At 42.9% G+C, this 19876-nt stretch overlaps 2 protein-coding genes across 3 annotated transcripts in view; one reads left to right on the top strand and one right to left on the bottom strand.

Moving 5' to 3' along the window:
- Window positions 1-676: 676 nt before the first annotated feature.
- LOC105565763 (tensin-1-like) overlaps window positions 677-19876 on the top strand; it is a 137491-nt gene continuing 118291 nt past the window's right edge. The window contains exon 1 of the mRNA XM_012019215.1: window positions 677-1000. Within this exon, the coding sequence (XP_011874605.1) occupies window positions 956-1000 (45 nt within the window). The 5' untranslated portion in view covers window positions 677-955. The remainder of the gene's footprint in view (window positions 1001-19876) is intronic.
- On the bottom strand, window positions 2020-19784 carry LOC105565765 (cadherin-86C-like). Of its 2 annotated transcripts, XM_012019223.1 has the most exons (18): window positions 19562-19784; window positions 19363-19464; window positions 16571-16776; window positions 16237-16478; window positions 15952-16035; window positions 15751-15876; window positions 15534-15674; window positions 15005-15128; window positions 13233-13425; window positions 12276-12519; window positions 11955-12113; window positions 11489-11815; window positions 10999-11380; window positions 10644-10863; window positions 9978-10221; window positions 9334-9559; window positions 8831-9176; window positions 2020-8160 (listed from the first exon to the last, which is right to left on the bottom strand). In XM_012019223.1, the coding sequence occupies exons 3-18, from the start codon at window positions 16773-16775 to the stop codon at window positions 2622-2624; spliced, it is 8802 nt and encodes a 2933-aa protein (XP_011874613.1). In that variant the 5' UTR covers window position 16776; window positions 19363-19464; window positions 19562-19784; the 3' UTR covers window positions 2020-2621. The 2 variants fall into 2 exon arrangements, with proteins under 2 accessions (XP_011874613.1, XP_011874612.1); XM_012019222.1 differs by having other exon boundaries at window positions 19363-19784.

Below are 19876 nucleotides of genomic sequence, written 5' to 3' on the forward strand. Positions count from 1 at the left end.
GGGAGGAGACAATTAAGAACGAATTAAGCTTAAAGTTAAGCGACGCCGGTGGAACCGGGCCCGAGAGCCTGCGACATGAAGATCAGAATTCGACCGTGAATTCAGCCGCGATCACGTTTCGTTGTTGCAAGGTGCCGCCATCTACCGGCGGTAGAATTGGCGGGATAGAACGGTGATCTTCCGGGATAAGACGCGTCGATCACAGCTCGGCAACGGGACTAATATTCAGGACGTAAGTTTCCCCCGGGTGTGTCGGTTAATAGATGCATCGGGCGTTCGTTTAAATGTTTCGTTTGCTCGTAATTAATGGGAAATTCGTTAATTGTCGTACGTCTTACACGCCGATCGAGTCGCAGCTGCGATCGCACCCCCTCGAGTTAACCTTCCGTCCGCAAAATCGTAGACGTCGTCGAAAGTTCTATGCGAAAGTATCGCGAAGTGTCGCGCGATTGTGTTTAACCGTTTTTTTTCCGCGAGTGTATTTCGCGAGTGTGTGTGCGTGTGTGTGCGCGCATCAAACGAATCTGCTGAGAGGAGGAGGAGGCCCAGGAAGGGCATCGGGCACCGGCGGAGCAACCGAGAGGTGAGTCACTTTTCGCGATGTAGATCTGGAAGTTGTGAAACTGTGTCGTTAAATATTTTACTTGAGAAATTAAGTAATTAATTATTTTATTTATATATGTAATACACAAAGACAGAATTGTTTTAATATAATATAATTTAATGCACAAGTCAAATAGGAAACGAGAAACGCCTGTGAGATCCGAGCAAGATGTAGGCAGCCCAATTTTTTAATGAGGTGTGTGGATTAAAAATTACTGGACTATCTATATCTTGCTCGAATTCACAGGCGTTCTCGTTTCTTATTTGATTTATGTACGTCCCGGTTGTAACTGCAATACGTCAGGATAGAATTGTTTTAATATAATCTGGATGTTTGTATTTTTTACAGATCATGGTTCACATGTATGCTGTACCTCCGCTGCTGCGCGTCGTGCTGGTGAGTGTTGAATCGGTTTTATTTGAATCCTGAACCCAGTGAATTTGTGAAAACCATCAATCAGATGCGTACACGACGTGTATATAAAATGTGGAATATATTAGAAAAGAATTAAAAAATATGAAACTTGTTTCTTTAAAATTACGCGGAAACTTATAATTTTAATAATGACAATTGCAGAAATGAAGTAATTTTTATTATCTATTCTCGTAAATTGTTTGACGTCTGAATCCGTTATTTATATCTTTACAAATATTGTGAGACATTTAAGAAAAATAGATTCAAGTCGAGTACAAAAATATTACGGAGAATTAATCTTGCAAATTCACTGCCTCTTGAAATCTGTAGATGGGCTAGAATTGACCAGTTGAAGTGTTTAATATTTGAACGTTCGCAATAGAGCAACGAAATAATTGATTAGACACTTTTTATTACGCAGTTGTATCGAACTTTAGAAAAATTTGTAAAATAAGCTCGGGATGTTATTTTTTGGTTGAAAGTTGATTTACAAAATAAATGGAAATGTCAATAATTATTTTCGTAATATACAGAGACAATTATTTTTGAAGGCAGTACATGACACAATACAATGCAAATTATTTAAAAATAATTATTTTTACGTGTTTGAATAAAACGCGCATAGAACAGATTTTGCAAATTATTTTAACTTTTTGATCACCTTTGTTTATTCATTTGAAAACCGCGTATGAGCATATTGTTTGTTTATTTTACATATAAAATAATATTTTTCGCCGTAACATATTCAAATTATTACATTATTACGGGATTTTTAATTATCAGTCTCCAGAGAATTTCTGGAAAAATATTACGTGCACCCTGTATATTCGCGAATTTATTGAAATAATCAATTAAAAAATTTTCCTTCCTAATTCATACTTTATATGCACAGCTAAGAAATAGAAAATTAAATTAAATTAATTAAAAGGGAATGAAACGAATTACGTACGGTATATATTTTTATACGTATGTATATTTACAAGTATTAATATAATATATATATAAACATTATCTGTGGAATAATAAAATTTAATATAAAATTTCGGTAATCAACTTTTACTACATTTTCTTAAAGATAAGCCCGTATAATATTTCACCGGCAGTAAAGAAACTGAGAGTACTTAGTTAGAAAAATTATTGCTATATGCAATAATTAATGTACTACTTAATAACAAGACGCTATGAAATATATGTACAAGACATTTAATTTTTTTCTATTGCGTATAAGTGTATATAAAATTGTTATCTTTGGTATAATATATAAAGCAACCACAATAAATTATCAAACAATTATCAAAGAGTCCAGGAACTTTGGTTACATACTGCACGAGGATAGTTACACAATTGAAAATGCATCGAAATAATATTTTATATAATATTCTTACTGAAACGAGTAATTATTTTCGCTGTATCATAGATACTTTCCTATATAAACATACATATATATAATACGAGGGGAATGTCTACGATCGTATCGATCTCGCGAGTTTTCGGGAAAATTGCAGACTTCTTGTCTGCCTCGAGCTTCGACTTGGGCGTTAATTGTTTCCGCTCCTCTTCCCTCCTCGGCGATCGTTTCTGCGATTCGATCAGTGTCTACGAGTTAGGACGGCGGGGTCGCGCTGTCAGATCGCAGCTGCGACGGCGCAGCCTCGCTGTACGCGATATCGAAGACGCTCTTCTTCTCGAGAAGCTGCTGATGGCGCAGCCGACCGCCGCTCTGGTACGGCGCCGCATTTTCCGGATGCGAGTCATCCTCGGAGTGCTCGTACTGCGACCTGCACGGTTGCATCTCGAGGGACCTCTCCGGCGATAACTGCGGCGACGGATGCGGCGCCGGGGGTGGCGGGTGAAGATAAAACGGCGGCGGTATTCTCTCGTATTTGTATTCCGAGTGCTGCTGCAGACGGTGCTGCGTGTCCGAGGTGGTGGTGGCCGGCGGTGTCCGGGCGAATATCTCGATCGACGGGTCTTCCCTCCGTGTACCCGCGGCCTTTCGCAACTGTCGCCCCTGACGCACGATAGCCTTCAGCTGCTCGGACTCGACGTTCACCAGAGGCTTGATCTTGCGTCTGGTGCGCGGCGTCGTCTCCGGAGTCTTGCGCTCCGCCGCTAGCCTCTCCCTCTGCTTCGCCGTTTGCTTCAAGCCCCTGCTCACCCAGCGTGGCAGCTGCTCCTCATCGTCCGCCGCTTTCCTCTTCTTCTCCGACTCCTCGCGTTTCTTGTCGTACCAAGCCATGTACTTCGATCGCGTCTTACTCGTATCGATCTCGCCGGTTTTCGGGAAAATTGCAGACCTCTTGTCTGCCTTGAGCTTCGACTTGGGCGTTAATTGTTTCCGCTGGCGCTCCTCTTCCCTCCTCGGCGATCGTCTCTGCGATTCGACAGCTCTCGCTCGCTTCTCCGAATCGCCGTCGGTAAACTTGCGAGGTCGACGCTGCGAATAACTTGGCGTAGCTTTTTCTTCCGGCTTGTCGGGAACGCGTTTTCTCTCCCAGGGAGAAGGCGCCTTCGGTCGCTCGACTTTCTTTGTCTTCTTCACGAAACGTTCGGAAGATACAGCTCTTGCAATATACTTCTCCGAAGTTAACGGTATATTACTCTTTTCACTTCTTATTTTGTCGCTATCTCTAATTCTTGTTTTGTATATCTCGGCGACTTCAGCTTTCGTTTTATCTTCTTCCACTTGCTCAGACTTGCTTGAAGGCAATTTAGTTTCACTTTTAGCACTTTCTTTCGCAGATTTCGAAATCTCTTGGATTTTTTTACGAGCTGTCTCGCTCTTAGATTCCACGTCTTTCTTTGTCACCGGAATTACATCAGTGTCTTCCTTTGGCGTGCCGTTTAGTTCTTTAATACTGAGAGTCAACGGAACTATGTCTTGAATTGTCGACAACAAATTTTTTATCTCTGATTTTATATCAGTGTCTAGTTCTTCAATTTCGGTTTTCGACTCGAAATCTCTGTCCGTCGCGTCTTCGCCGTTTCTCCCCGGTAAATCGGACGGAACTGCTTCAACGCCGGAAGAAATCTCTTCCGACGCAGCGGCGACTTCCTTTAATTCGCTCGTTGTCTCGGTTGTGGTCGAACCTTCCGTCCTCTCAGTTTCATCGAGCGATAAATTGCTATCTGTATCCTCTTCCGGTTCGATTTCTACCCTCGCGTCTCCGCCATCTTCGAGCGTTCGTACGCCGGACATTCCCGCTATTTCAATGCTCTCTTGTTGCTGCCACTTTTGCCGATTGCGCGGAGTATCATAGGGTCTCGTGGACAGCGTTGTTTTCCTGGAAACATCACTGGATGAGTCGCTCTCCTCCGAAACATCAAGTGTATCATCAATAAAGCTGCTAAAAATTGGAACGCTTACGTCTGCCTGTTGCTCTCCTCTGTCTCGTGGCTCTGCGACCGCTGCGCTCTCAGAGATTATCACGAAACTGTCCGTTTTCTCTGGCTCACTCACAGCCGGTTCTTGCGGACTCGTATCTTTCGGCAACTGATCGACAGAAGATTCCTTATCGAGTGTTTCTTCGTCGGGCCTACCCTTTGACGTAGATACTTCTTCCGTTCTTTCTTCGTGTTCCTCGAGTTCTGGTTCTTCTTTCTCCTTTGCATGCTCGACTTGTGATCGTTCTTTAATAACCTCCTCTCTGGAAGTAGCATCCGTTAAAGGCGCGAGAGATTTGTCCTCGTCAATTTTCTCCCGTTTAACTTCGTCAACGTCAGACATGTTTTTAGGAGATACGTGCGATCCTTCCTTAGTTTCATGGCTTTCGATTTCCGTCTTGAGATCATCGCTTAAACGCTCCGCTTCATCTTCGTCGGTCGGTTTCTTCATAATATCTGGCAGTTCGGTGAACTCAGACTGAGTCAAATCGTGATCTGATTTTGACGCTTCGTCACTAGTTTCGTCGATGTACGGTAACGTGGCATCGTCGATTGCAAACGCCCTCTGAGTGCCATTTACATTTCTGGTGTCATCTGTTAGAGATGGACTGATATCGGACGGTTCTTCAAACGCTTCAGCTGACGATTCTTCCCTTTCCTCCGCGACGAATTCCTGAATTGCATATTCCTTCGATCTTTCTGCGTCACTTTCAATTTCACGTAACGGCACCTCTTCATTTCCTCTCTGCGTTAAATCTTGTACAATCTTTTGTTCGATATCTCTCGCATCTTTTGTCGCAGAAATTTCCTTCTCGACACGCTTCTTTGATTCTGGACTTAATTCTTCTCTCTGATCGCTTTCAGTTTTATACAATTCTACAGTTTTGTCTTCTTCGCTTGAATGTAGTGTAACATATTCAATGTCTTTTGAATCTTCTATTTCCGATGGTAATGAAGCGAGGTCACTATATAACTCATTTTCCTTACGTTCTCCTTCAATGTGCTCCGTTGCAGTTGATTCTTTCAAACCCTCCATGTGCTCGTCCAGAATATTCGCTTCTTCTCTCGCAGTCTCTCCGGCATCTCTTAATGCTTGGAATTCATGTTCTTTTTCCGGAATAATTTCTAACACTTCCTTTTCTAACATCTCCTTTTCGGTTTCGTAGGAAGATTCTTCTGCCGCTTCTTTATGCTTTCCGGACATATAAGCTATTCTCCTTTCGACAGCGCTTTTGTCACCGTAAGATGGCAGTTTCTCCGTTTCTTCTGAGGTTTTCAGAGCAGGAGGATCTGGAGAAATTGTTCTCTTGCTGCTGTCATCCGACTCTTTACCGGAGACTTCGAACGATTTAGATTGTTCTTTGCTTGTAGCGTCTAATATTGTCTCACCTTTGAACTGCGTATCTTCCAGAATGTGAAGAACTGCGGCATCTTCAGCAGCTTCCTTCAGCGTCAAATGCTCTTTGCCAAAGTCATGAGATACACCTTGTTCTTCACTTTCAGTTATAACAGCGGCTTCCTTCGGACTCACTCGTTCTTTACCAAAATCAAGTTGTACACTTTGCCCGTTGCTCTCGAAAATCTCACTTTCGACAGCAGCTTGCGTTTGATGTTCCAGTTCTACTGTCTGTGGTTCCGGTGTAAAATCGTCAGAAAATTGCTGTATTACTTCGGCATCTCCTTTGCCGCTCGCAGTGTCTTCCTTGTCCGCGTTTCTGTCGATTGCTGAGTAAAGCGCGCTTTGATGGTCGATGTCTCTTCTCCGCGGCTCTGTTACGAAATCGTCGGAAAATTTCTCGCTCGCGTGATCCAGCCGCCGTTTCGATGTTCGCTGACACGTATGACTCAACTCTGAGTACCCTGTAGTTTTTTGGTCGGTGTCTCGACTGGTAATCGAGTCCTTCTTGCCATTCACACGATCGGAACTTGTACTCGTGCTCCGTTCCTCCGAGATGTGAACGTGCTCCCTACGACCAATCGCTGCCAACTTTTGCGCACGCGACATTTTGGCAGTCTTCTCAGTCTTCGGCCTGCCGCTTTCTTTGCTCGCGGCACTTGCGCGCTTCTCGAGCTCTCGATCCTGCGGGACGATCTGCTTCTTGCGTTCAATCTGCGTTTGCCTCTTAAGCTTTGCGTGACCACTTGTCTGCTTGTGCTTCGCAGCTTCTTGACGAGAAGCCAGTTTCGACTTGTTCGATTTCTCGAACGCGTACTCGTACTCGGAACTGCCGGGGCTCATTACCTGCGGTTGCTGGTACTTAAACTTTTCTCTCTTCGTCTCTTTCGATATACTTGGCGAGGTCTCGAACCGCCTGTGTTTCTTCGAGTCTCCTTCTTTCTTGGATGTACTCTGATCCGAATCTTTTTTCGAGTCCTTGGATGTTTTCGATTTTTCCTGGCTCGTACTTTCGGACTCGGTGGTCTGCGGCACCTTTTTGTCAGCGAGTTTACTCAGTTTCCTCGTCAGCATCGTGATCTCTCTCTCCAAAACGCGAAAGCTAGGTTTTATCACGGATTCTACCTTCTTTTGCTTCTTGACTCTACTCTCTTTCCTCGAACTTTTCTTCTCCGTCGTTTCGCGAATATATTGTCCGTTGTCGACGCTTACTTCCGGTGACGACAAGCTCTCCATTCTTTTCTCACCGGAAGATTTCTCACGTTTCTTACACACCTCTGTCGACGAGGAGGAACCGTTTTTCTCTTCGCCCAGTACTTTGTATCCGACGCTGCTCTCTTCCGTGTACCGTTGACAAGTTTTCGTTGACTTTCTCCCCTTCTCGCGGTAAGTGCTGCCATTCTCGTCGAGAGAATCTGAGATTTCCCGCAGCACTTCAGGCTCCAAGGACACCTTTCGTCCCTCCTTCACGTCCTGCACTTTCTTTCTCAAGGTGCTCAGTCGCTTATCGAAACACGGGCCCTCCTCTTCCTCGATGGGTGTTTTCATCCATAAAGTCCGCGTTCTCGATTCGCTCTCGCCGTGACGTTTCTTCATCCTCTTTCGGCTGCGCGTATCCTCGTCGGACTCGTCGTTGTCACTCCTGCTCCGGATGTGTCGTTCCGTCTGTGTCGCGGCGGCTCTGTCAGTCTGCGTCGCGATTGCCACTTGCCCCGGAAGACTTTGAGTCTCCAAGTAACTCGCGGCGTCCATCATCACGCCAGCGGCGTGCCTGGATTCCCTCTCCAACAGCAGCCTCGTCAATAGAGCGTTCTGTCTCGCCAGCTCCAGGTCGTGAAACGCGTACGACTGCGCCGCCGTCGATTGCGCCTGGTCTTTGACGATCGACGGCCTGTCCTTGGACGTAATCCCGGTCACGTTTGTCGAGATCTCTTGGCGGCGAACGTCCCGCATCTGCGACTCCACGTCCATGTGTTGCCCCGTGTATTCGTCGTCCATTGCCAACTTTTGCGCGCCGATTTCCAACTCTTCCGCACGTTGACGCCTAATTTCCCCCAGTTCCTCCGGCAAGAGGAGAATCTCCTGTTTGTGCTGATACAAATTCCTCGAGCGCTGGTGAGAGTCGATGGTGCGTATCGCCTCGGTTTCCTGCATCGGCTGCTCGTACCGCGCTTTCTGATCCTGCATGAACCGCTGCAGAAGTACGTCCTTGCCGTCCACTATGAAAGTCGCCGGATAGTGGCGGTGTTGGCTTCTGTCCTCCACTTGTCCGCGCGTTACTAATTGCAGCACCTCCGCGTTACCGTCGCGGTAGAAATGTTGCTCTCTTATCGCTGTCTCGTTCAATTCAGGGTCGACGTATCTGTAACGAGATAATACGGGATATATCGTTAATCTTTCGTTTTGTAACTGGGAAAAATCTCACTGCGATAATAGTTTGGCACAATTTTTATTTCAAGTTTATTATTTGTCAAACGTGTGTTAAAAGTGTCGGTTTTAATTAAGGAAGTAGACATCCAATTTTTGGAAAATAAACTCTTCGAATCAGCAGTGTAGGAAAATTGATAACCGACACAACTGGTAATTTTAATTAGGGACAATTTATTGCGAAAAAATATCACCTCGGCCAGGGTTTGAACCTGGACTTCCCTACGCTCTAGACGGGCGTCTCACCAATTCGACCACTGAGCTTTGAGTTTTTGATACTAAAAGTGTATAACGTTATAAAGATGTATGTACATTTTACAAGAAGAATATTATTGTCCCCAGTAGTTGATTAACGGCGGGAAGAAAAATTATTAGACGACTTTAAATATATATTTTAATAAACGAAGTATAACAAAAGTCTCTGTGATGAAATCGGTCATGTTTATATTGCACAAGTTTAATTTTTTAATTTAGCAAAATGTAAAAAGACTTGCAATATCTCCCGGTTTATTTTGCATTTCACATCCAGGCTTCAAAATCATTGACGGTTATCGCGAAATTACTATAAAGAACGTTCTACTTCATAACGAAAAGTTCTACTTTACCTATGTCTGTAAGCCTGACGCTGACTGTCCGAACCGCGCTCGATTTCGTGTCGTTGCAGGGAATCTGCGTCCGTGTCGTAATCCCTAGCCTTCCTCTCCTCGACATCCTCTACGTACATTTTCTCTTGCTCTTCGAATCTCCTTCTCCTCGATGGATCGTAAGCCGGGCCGTCGCGTAGTCTCAGCGATTCCACGTTTGCTTGGTCGATTGGAGGACGCTCCGAGATGTACACGACGTCACCAGGGAGTGACGCTAAGCCACCGTTCTTCGTATTCCGTCGATTGAATTGCCAGTTTCTTCGAGTTGGGTCCGCACTCCAGGCTTGTTTCTTTCCGTTCGATGTGACTGTTATTTGATACATCGCTCTTGTTAATAAGTTGCCAATTTTCTTTATGCAGAGAGACAATTTATAAATTATGAAACACGCGAAACTGGATTGTAATATTTACAGGAGAATTATTTCTAAGCGTTTGAAAGCGAAATAGTTGACAAGGGTAATTACTGTCGATTGTAGCCATTGGCTTTCGATGAACGTGACGTTTCGGTCGACCGTCGGATCGGGCGACGAGCGTCTCTGACGAGTAAACTCTGCGCTTTCTGGGCGCCATGTAAAATGGGCAGCCTGGACAGATGCAACAAATGATGAGCGCCGCGATAGCCAGCAGCATTAGCAGGCCCAGAATAATCAGTAACCAGAACAGTAGTTTATTCTCCGCTCTGTACACAGTCTGAAAAAGAATCCTGATTTCTCATTTCTCTAAAATAGAAAATTGCCAACTGGGATAAGAGAAAAATATGATTCGGGGAAACACTCCTTGGCAAAATTTAAGACGCGAGATACTCCAAGTCTCAAAATAGAAGAATAACATTGTATTCCGCATTAAAAGTTGAATGTTCATATTCTCCATTTTCCACCGAATTATTTCTCAGGTCTGTTTTTGTCCGGTAATAAAGTTATCGCGGATGTAAGAAGAGAGAAAAGGATATTTTGTAACACGTTTAAAGTTGTCTGGAAACATAAATTAATTTAAAAAAACTAGTAATAAGCAATACAGTTTTCGTCTACAACGAGTAATAAAATTTTAAATGAAAACTGACGTGTCATGCGATAAAGTTAGCGAATGTGGGCAATTAACGTCTACTCACTACTTCCTCGTGAACACTGCTGATCGTTTTGTTTACGTAGGTCCCCGCGCTATCTCCCCCATCGTGAATTGCTCCATCGATTGGAAGTTTCGTGGTAGTCTCGTAGTACGTCATAGACCCATTGGCAGTGCCTGCGCCGCCGATGATGCCCACCCCATTCGCGGCTAATGTGTTACGAATTTTTTCCACGTCCACCAAAGGGGTGCCGATTTCGGTCTGTTCGACGCGCGCTACCACGATCGTTCTGTCAGCAGAAGATCACAGAGGCATGAAAGAGATCCATGACCGATTAGCAATTAAAATATTTCAAATTTCGTTCCAACTTTTATAGTCGATTCGAGAAGAATCATTCGTGCAAATAATCGTCAATGTCCAAACTAATATTTCTCAACCACTTTGGCTGTTTTCTCGACCCTAGCTGGCATTTTTAATAATACAGAAAATTTATTGCGAAAAATGTTTACCTCAGCCCAGGGTTTGAACCTGGACTTCCCCGCGCGCCCGCCTGGAGTGTTCGCAATAAATTTTCTGTATTATTAAAAAAATGCCAGATACGGTCGGAAAACACTGACGTTGTTAATTACTGCTGGCGACATTTAGGAATATTCTTGTTGGTTAATAGTTTTTGTTCTCGAAATATTAGACACTTTGTGAGTCTCTGTGAACCTTTTTTCTGCCGCCGGGGCAGTCACGCCAGTTTTATTATCCGGCACGTAAGGACGTGTATCCAGCACGGTAATTCGTCCGCCAGTGATAGTGGCTAACGTCTCCGTGGTTTTCGTTAAATTCGGACGTTCTCCGGGCACGACGAACATCATTATGCGAGCTTCCATGGCAGTTCCCCTGACGACGGAGATCTCTGTCTCGCTCGCGAGATGAGGTACACCTAGAACATCGCGTTAGTGAGGAAAAGAGAAAGAGTATCCTTCCGCTTAAATCATAAAATTTCCACGAAACTTGCAGTCCTCGTTCGTGATTTATCTCGCTCGCCAAGAGCTACATTTACTATATGAATATTCACCAAGATCATACGCCCTGGCAGTTAAAGTGTATAAGACATCGGCTTCCGCTCGTTTTCTTCGGTGCCTTTTTATCTCGCCGACTTGGCGTTTCAATTCAGCTTCACTCGCGATGCTCTCCGTTGAAACGGCAACATCCGCAGACGCCGTTGTTCTTGCAGTCTCATGTGTTACGAGTTCCGGTTGAGAAGTCTCTGTTCCCCTGTGTAGTTTCCTCGAAAAATTGTCGTAGACGCTCTGTTTCTTCCGCCTGAACTTCGTGATGGGCGACAGCAATATTAGTTGTCCGGTAATCTCGTTCAAATAAAATTTATTTTCATAATTTCCGTGAATCAGTTCGTAGCGAATTTCGTTGTTCGGCGATTCGGCGTCGGCGTCAACGGCCTGCGCGAATTACAACGTATTTCACGTGTCAGATACATTCATTGGAAGTCTTCTTGCGAATGAAAATCAAACGATTAAAATGGAAATGTCAAAGACATGGAGACTTACCTTTATAAAGGCGGCCGTTGAAAAATTTGTCAGATCGGAATTCAATGTAAACTCGTAGGCATCTTTCTCAAAAATCGGCGCGTTGTCATTCACGTCCAGCAAATTCACTATCAAAGGTGCTACGCCCGTGTTACCTTTGCCGTTTTCATCGCGCGCGTTTATAGTTAATTGTAACTGCGCTGCCATTTCACGGTCCAAAGACGATCCCATCGCGACCGTGATTAATCCCGTATCGGCGTCTATCGCGAGAGCGTCGCTACCTCGTCCTGTTATTCCTGTATAACGAATGCTGCCGAAAAGTCCGGTATCTTTGTCGGTTGCATGTACCTGTTAGTAAAATTGTCCCTTTTTCTCTCGAATTCGTGTAACATCAAATTCTCAAATAAGCCCGTCGTAAATAAGATTGATAGAAAATATACTCGATTTATTCTCATTATATTTATTTAGAGCAGGCATTAATTATTACTTGAATCACTCGTGTCCCAGCGGTGATATTTTCGGATAACGTAACTTCGTAAGATTCCTCGTCAAAGACCGGCGCGTTATCGTTCACATCTTGTATAAATATTACGACCGCTGCTGTCGCCGACAGATTTGTCGCTGGGCCAACTTCTTGAGCGATAATCTACATATAAATATTAATTAAATTTACTTAAACGTGGGACAACATTTCTTTTTAAGTATTAACAAAATTAATTATTTCACAGTCGCCTGTAGTAAAAGAACAATACAATATAACTCAAATAGCAAGATCGAAGTCCATTATCTTTGCATTAGAAATGCGTACCTTAAAAGACAAACTTTCGTGCATCTCGTAATCGATGAGCGCGTTGTCTCGTACCATGAGAATAAAGTCCGCCGTTCTTTCGGCAACTGTCGGATTGATTTCGAACGTGCCATTGTTATTCTGTAGCTTCAACGCGAAGACACCGGCCTTACCGATATCCTCATCGCGGACTCTGGGCGAATATTGCTCGGGGAACATTATCACGGTACCCGGCTCCAGATTCTCTGGTATCGTTGCGACGTAGCTACAAATAGTATTGAGCATAAATAAATATCATAAACGAGTACTCTGGGGGAAAAAAAGACAGTCAGCAGCCCATTTTGGGGCCCGCAATTAGTAATCGAATTATTTTGATTGTCCGTGACTCTAATCTTTTACGAATTTTACCCCGCGCAACTAAAAATCGCAATTAGCTATTCTATATCCAAGATTTTTAAGTAACACTAATCAATTCTCTCAATTAGTTCTGTCGACATTCAGTAACGCAAGGATAATTTTCACTTAAGAGGCACTAACCGAAATGTTAAGTTGTTTAACTACAAAATAAAAGAACGGTCAAAATTTTTCCCAGAGTAAAATTACGAACAATCCAAGTAATTCGACTACTAATTGTGGGCCCCAAAATGGTTTGCTAACTATGGGCCCGAGCAGAAAGCTGCCTTGTACTCTTAAGACGTAAGACAGTTATTGTTAGAGTTAAACTTGAAATATAAAACATTGTCCTAAGGCAGTCTTAAAGGTATAAGACAGCCATTCTGCTCAGGCCCTATCTTTTTTTCCCAGAGTAACGAGACAACGTATCGTGAAGAAACCGCGCTATCACGAACAATGTAATGCGGGTATTGGGAAATTAGAAAAGCTGTAATATAGGCAAGTAAAAGTTTTCGTTTTTTCCAAAGTCGAATAATGACGAAAAGACATTGCCCTGACTCTTTACTAAAATCATCGGGTACCAACTTATCATTCTCAAAATACGGCGGGCTATTGCCTGGCTCTCCAAGAAGGAAACCGACGTCGACGACCGTCGCCTGAGCCGGCGGCTCGTCCCTAGATCTCCGTATTTCTTCAGCGACGACGGTGAGCACGACCGGTGCGCCAACGTGAGTAATTTGTGTGAGCTCCTCTAAAGGCTTAGCGAGAACGATCTCACCTAAACATCGTAAATTTATGACGTTCGTGTTAATCATCGATCAATTTTTCATTCAACTCGTTACTCTTGATATTAAAAATACTTGTAAAAAAAATTACTGCTCTTGCACAATAATCGCAAATAATGTTGTCTGTAAGAGAACCGTTGTAGAGATTGGCAAAAGTATTCGTCAAAGTTCCGTATCGTCTCTACTTGGGGTATCGTTTCTCCCAAAATTAGTGTCTTTTTCAACGTTGATTTATCACATTTTCGCGTCGTACGTGTAGATATACGTACATACGATCTCCCATTTCCGCACGCGCGCGAACTTCTGTGCAAGACGATTCGTTGTTTCTTGGAGAACTGGTGGTAGCGATGCTACGTAGACTATTTTTAATATGAATAAAACATCGCGGAGATAATGAAGGCGAAATTCCCTTATCCTCGTTACTTCTCCGTCTCGACTCCGTACCGCGCACGCACGCTGACCGGCAATAATTTTACATAATGTACCCGCGGAATCGACTTAAGAAATCGTTCGCAGCGAGGGATGAATGTGTACACCGCTGGATGTAGGTGGAACCCGCACACGCAAGGAGTCGTAGTACGTATCGCATGCTCCTTGCCACGGAATGATAAGCATCGCAGGTTGAAAAGCAGAGAGTGACCCCTGAGAACGATCGATACTTGGCCGTAGACTGTCCAGACTTATTCCGACCACCTTTAGCTCCTTCTGTTTACTCCTCGCCAATTTTTCGCGCTCTCGCCTGACTTATTTAGGCTTCCATGAAAAATCTGATATTCCGAGAACGCGATGATAGATAGCAAGAGCTCCGCTAGCACATTTTTCACTCGTGCGTAAGTTCTACTTAAAAAAAAAGAAAAGAATAATGTTTTATGAAATCCCTCTCGTCGATCGAATTCTTCCATTTGACAAAATGAACCCGTAGATTCTTAAGGAAAATACTCTCGCTCTCGACAGTCATTTGTCAATTTGTAGTTCATCTTGATGCGATCCGTAGTTGAAAATTTCCTAGCTTGCTACGAGGAAGATCGTCTGAAACGTTTATAGAAAAAAAAAAATGAAAAATGTGCACGCGAGTCAGTGAATACGCGGTGATTTCTCCCGCGGCCTTTACGTGGAAGGTGGAACAAATTGCTTCGCTATCAAGGAATGGAAGATCGACATCGGCGGAACGGTAGCGAACAAATTTCCCTGCTTAATCATTGCCCGGCGCTTTTCGCGAAATGAGGTCAGCCTTGTGTGCCAAAGGGGAATATGAATCAACGCCATTACTTTTCCTCGTCACCGAGATTGTCAGGTGGGAGCGACCCGTGACGTGCGATAGATCGGTGAATTAGCGATGACTCAACTGCCCGGATAAATTAATTACACTACAATTCTAGTTTGCATCTGCGCGATAGAAGTCCTTCTAACCCTCGGGCGCGCTCAACTCGCGTAGCATAATTGGTATGCACGCGACCGAGGATTCAGAATGAAATGTGGCACGTTCGGCGACGAAATTACTTTCTCCCAGTTCTCTTACCTCCCCGTCGCGCCGTGCATGCGAGATATTGAAAATGCAACGATGCCCCTTACCGGTTGCTTCCGAAATGTTGAAGAAAGGTATGAAGGGGTTGCCTTCGGACACCAGGCCGTACGTGATTTCACGCGGCACTCCCTTGTCTCCGTCTTCCGCGTGAACTCGTAATATTACGTCTCCCTTGAAACGACATAAAGGATTTTAAAACAGCTACTGCGATTGAGTAAAGGATCGTCTACGGTAGATGAAGTAAGCCTGGCGTAAGAAGTGAGAGTAGGAGTAAAGAAATGAATCACTTCAGCTCTGACGCATACTCTCGGCGAATTAGAGCGACCAGTTCGACCAGTGCTATCGATATTTTGTAAAATTATGCCTGTACTTTAGCTTTCACACTGATAAGTAAAGGCTATGGGTTTTCTTACTTCTTACTGCTTGCTCCCAATGTAGACGGTCCTTAACATTTCGGGTGGGAGTTTTATCGACGTAGAATGTAAAACATGAAACTTTTAAAATATATCCTTTTTTTTATGCGGGCACAGATTAACGCGAATGAAACGAATTGAGCACGCGGTGGGCCTCACTCACGATTTGCACGGAATTGTTAAGCCTGGTTAAAGGGGGTGCTAGGGTGAAAATTGGCGGCACGTCCTGCACGTCCTGCACGATGACGACGATATTTAGTCCCGCAATATTCCTGGTATCCTTTCCAGACTCCGTGTAAGGATCCTACTTGGAAACAAATTGTACCGATGACGTGCGCGCGCGCGTGTGTATTTTATGCTCATTGGACAATTATGCGTACCGTCGCGTAAATGGTGAGGGTGTACATCGATTGCGTCTCGAAGTCCAGCTCGCCGATCAACGTAATGACCCCGCGCGTCTGCGTGGGCGTCTGTCGCTGCCGAATAGTGAAAAGTTCTTTCGGTTGCTGAAACGTGACATTTTTTTTTTGCGTTACGCTACTGCCGATTACGCGAATACGAGGTGTCTATTAAACGCATACCCATAATTCGATGTAAACTGGCTTGCCGCTCCAGGAGTTGGCTCGTACGAGAAGGTAATCTAATTCCCTGCCTGGTTTAGCGTCCTATTAGCACGTTTTGCATTAATTCTTAATGTTACGCGTTGCCTGATAACAGATTCTGTACTTGTACCCGTGCACTACACCGATAATTAGCGATAAACGCGCGCGAAAGAGTTCGTAGAGCATTACGCGTAAGAGAAAGGTCGGAATAATTACGACGCGCCCTAATTAACGTCGTTAGGAGAGCCATTAATTATTACATACCTCGGGTATCATTATCAGGGAAGGAATGTGAGGGAATATTTTATCACGCGACGTCGTGGCGTTCGTTGCGGAGATGGTAGCCTGCATCGAATTTGAGTCTCCCTTGGTATCCCGCACCCTGACGGCGAAATCGTGAAGACGCCCAGGCATAAGGCGTTTCGTTAAAATTACATTAGCCTGGCAGACTTTATTGTACAACGTGCACGGTAAGTTGTCGATTCTCACGACGGGCGTAATCGTTGCTGCGAACCAAGTGTTAGAAATCATCTCTAATTCCTGAATGGAACGTCGCGTTTTAATAAACGCGATACTTGTACTCGTCTTTCGTAATTACCGACTACTTCAAACACGAGAGGGAAGTCCGCGTCCTGGTCGGTGGCGCGTAATCGGAAAATCACGGAATCGACTTCGGCGTCGGCCGGCACCAACACCAGTCCCATATCCGTGGATGTGTCGAAACGTGGCCGCGCGCCTTCGCCCCAACCGCAAACAAGCCCCAAATAAACCCACGCTTTAAACCATGCTCCTACGAGGGGCATTCTGAAAGAAGAAATTGTTGAACGTAGTCCTTACTCGTGCTGTGTCGAGTGCATAAGACACAGAGCCAGAGGGCATCGAACCTATAATTTGCAAGGCCCGCGTTAAAGCGTAGAGCAAGTAACGGCAAATCGGCAATACCGTATTGCTATAATTCACATTAATGTAATCGACAGTAATAGCGAAAAGATGGCGGGTTTTGATACGATGGTAGATATCGATTTTATGATCATAAAACGAGGTCGTGAGTATTCATTGTCGCGTCTCAAAACGGTATATTAAGTGTTCCACATCGTGTTTTCGATCCGCATTATAAAGTATAATATTGTCACAATCGTACAATAAATGGAAAATCTATTTTAATTTCCTAATAATACTGTCATAATTGTATGTCGAGTCATGATCTAATACTTAAATCTTAATAAATGTTTTAATTTAAATTAAATAAGATATGTAATACAATTTAAACCACAGCGTTATTAATCTTTAGTAAAAATATATTTATTTAATTATATTATAATAATATACATTATTTAAACGTAAATAAAACATGTTAATGAAATGTTAATGAAAAGTGATTTTCACGTAATAATTACATTAATATGTAACGTTATGCATATAGCACATAAACAAATCATAATAGAATAAGTATAATAAAATTTTTATATTAATTTACAGTAACTTTATAGTAACTTTATAATACTTTTACTTACATCTTACAATACTGTGTTCGTCACTTTTGGAACATTCTACTTAACTTTATTATTATTTTGAATAAGATTATTTTATTGGAGATAGTTTTGCATATACCGCTGTTATATGCAATTGTTAAAGCAAATGTGGAAATGTGGGGCATCAAACACTCATATATAACAGAAGTAATGTATTGTCGTGTCCAGTGCATTGCGTTTCTGTAGACATAGAAACTTTATGATGACATATTTTACCGCCTATCAGATCTGTTCCTTTCCGCAGCCTCGAGTGAACAGAACACATAACCGTAATATAATTTTTCTTTGCAGATTGTATTTAAGGTATTAAGGTAGTAAATTTTGAAAGCGTATTCTTTGGATAATTCTTTCTAAAAAAAATTTTCTTTGTCTTCTGCATATAATTTTTTAATGCATTAATTATATATCCGAGTTAAAAACCGGGATGAATGATTGTTCGATTAATGGAAAGGATCTACGACGTGTCCAGTGTATCACCAACATGCGATTACTGAATAAATATCCAACATATAGATAAGCGGGTCAAATTAGTCGATCGTTGACGAGTGGTTGTTCTGTCTCCGCTTCCTTCTAATTCCGCACGAAAACGTGTGTCTTCATACACGAGAACCCTCAAAACACTTGATAGTCGCGTATTTTTCTTTTTAAAGCTTTTTTTTAAATATATCACGCTTTATTTAACACTGCTGTTTAAAAATAATATGATAACCGCGCGCGCATATTGAATTCATTATTAAACAGCCACTACAGTAGATACGTGTGTATTTTATTAGACGTGCTTTTTTCATCGAGGATATTCATATGCTCGTATAATGTGCACTCTGTGTTTTTACCTACAACGGACATCCTCTGTCAATGTCTCATGCCTTGACATTGCATAAATATTCTACGGTGTAGCGAACGTAAGACATTCGATGGAATATTCAGTATCGACTTCCCACGGTAGATCTATAATGAGTCTTGTTTGTGTAACGATGGAGTGGGCTTTAACCCGTCGTCCAGCCCGCGTACCGTCTTGCTATATATTTTTACCGGTCCGTGTCCACGCCGGAGCAATCGATAGGCTTTTTCTTTTTCGCAACCTGTGCCGGCCGGATACTTGCGAGAGTCGATATCCGTGGACACAATTGAAAATCCATGCGAACCTTCACCGGGCAGCTTATAAATATATAATAAATAAATGCATGCTCGATGTGCATTGTGCTTGCCGCTGCGGTGTTTCAGTGCACGTGAGGGATGTCGATATGTCTTGTCGATTGCATCGACATTTTATTATATATACAATATATACATGTATATATAACAAAATACACAATGCAATACCGATATCTCATTGCACATTAATAGAGAAATCATTTACCTTATAACTTTCTGAGGGTATTTTCCGCGAAATTGTATTAGAAAGGAAATTACTTTCCGGCTTTGGAGATTTTATTATAATACATTGAGGGAAAATAGAGCACAGAAAAAAAGAAGTTTTTAATATAAAATATTACTTTAAATATTTAATATACGATGTTTCTCCTACATGAAGTTTACACATTTTTGTCCTGGAATCTACATTAAGGAAGGAGTCTTATAATTTTAATTAAGGTTCTTCACTCGTGACTTATTTTGTTTGTGATAAACAAATAAAAAATGCCGTCATTGTGTTTCGTGTCACTTAAAAACTGAACGCTATTGATGACCCCACATTATCAAAATTGCATTGCGATGCTATTAAAAGTTTGGCCAGTTACAAAAGCAATTTTGCAAAAAAAAAAACTTTATAGTGTTATGACTTATAAATAATTGCTGTGCAATTAAAAAATGTAGCTCATTGTGTCGGTCAAAAACTATTTAAAATGTATAAATTTACCTGAGAACACAGATAATCACAAGATTGTTGAACACGTCATGTTTCTGCGAGTACTTATCGATCACAGATCAAACGACTTTTTCGGCAGTGATGCACTCATTTCTAGAACGAAAAAATTCGTGGTTTTTGCTACTTTCGGAAACAATCCTCGAGGGCGAGTTAACTTTTGCCCCTCCGTTTTTAGCATTATGTTCTCTACCGCAAGTTAACTTTCGACACGCTGTCACATAATTATTTTCGCGCGTAGAGTTCGAGTTTGCGTTGTAATACGTTCATTATTCCTTTCCGGAGATCACACTTGTGAAAAATCACTGAAGTGCACGGCGGACAACCGCGATCCAGAGACAGCATTCTCGAGTATCGCGTGGAAGCACACTTCACGCGGCCGCGTACTCCGCGCGTGTGAAAGGGGTTGTACTGTTCAACCCCTACGTTGATGCCGGTGCTTCGAGTCACGTGTACGTCACGTTCGACTATCCCCTCCATCAGAATATCGAAGATGCACTTAACTATC

This window comes from Vollenhovia emeryi, unplaced genomic scaffold (genome assembly GCF_000949405.1).
Source record: "Vollenhovia emeryi isolate VEMERY1.0 unplaced genomic scaffold, V.emery_V1.0 DF939149.1, whole genome shotgun sequence".
NCBI classification, from domain to species: Eukaryota; Metazoa; Arthropoda; class Insecta; order Hymenoptera; family Formicidae; genus Vollenhovia; species Vollenhovia emeryi.

Coding starts and splice junctions, on each gene's coding strand:
- LOC105565765 (XM_012019223.1), bottom strand. CDS start 16,775: ATGCCCCTCGTAGGAGCATGGTTTAAAGCGTGGGTTTATTTGGGGCTT. Junction 16,479..16,570: donor TCTCGTGTTTGAAGTAGTCG/GTAATTACGAAA, acceptor CTTGGTTCGCAG/CAACGATTACGCCCGTCGTG. Junction 12,520..13,232: donor CCGTATTTTGAGAATGATAA/GTTGGTACCCGA, acceptor TACTATTTGTAG/CTACGTCGCAACGATACCAG.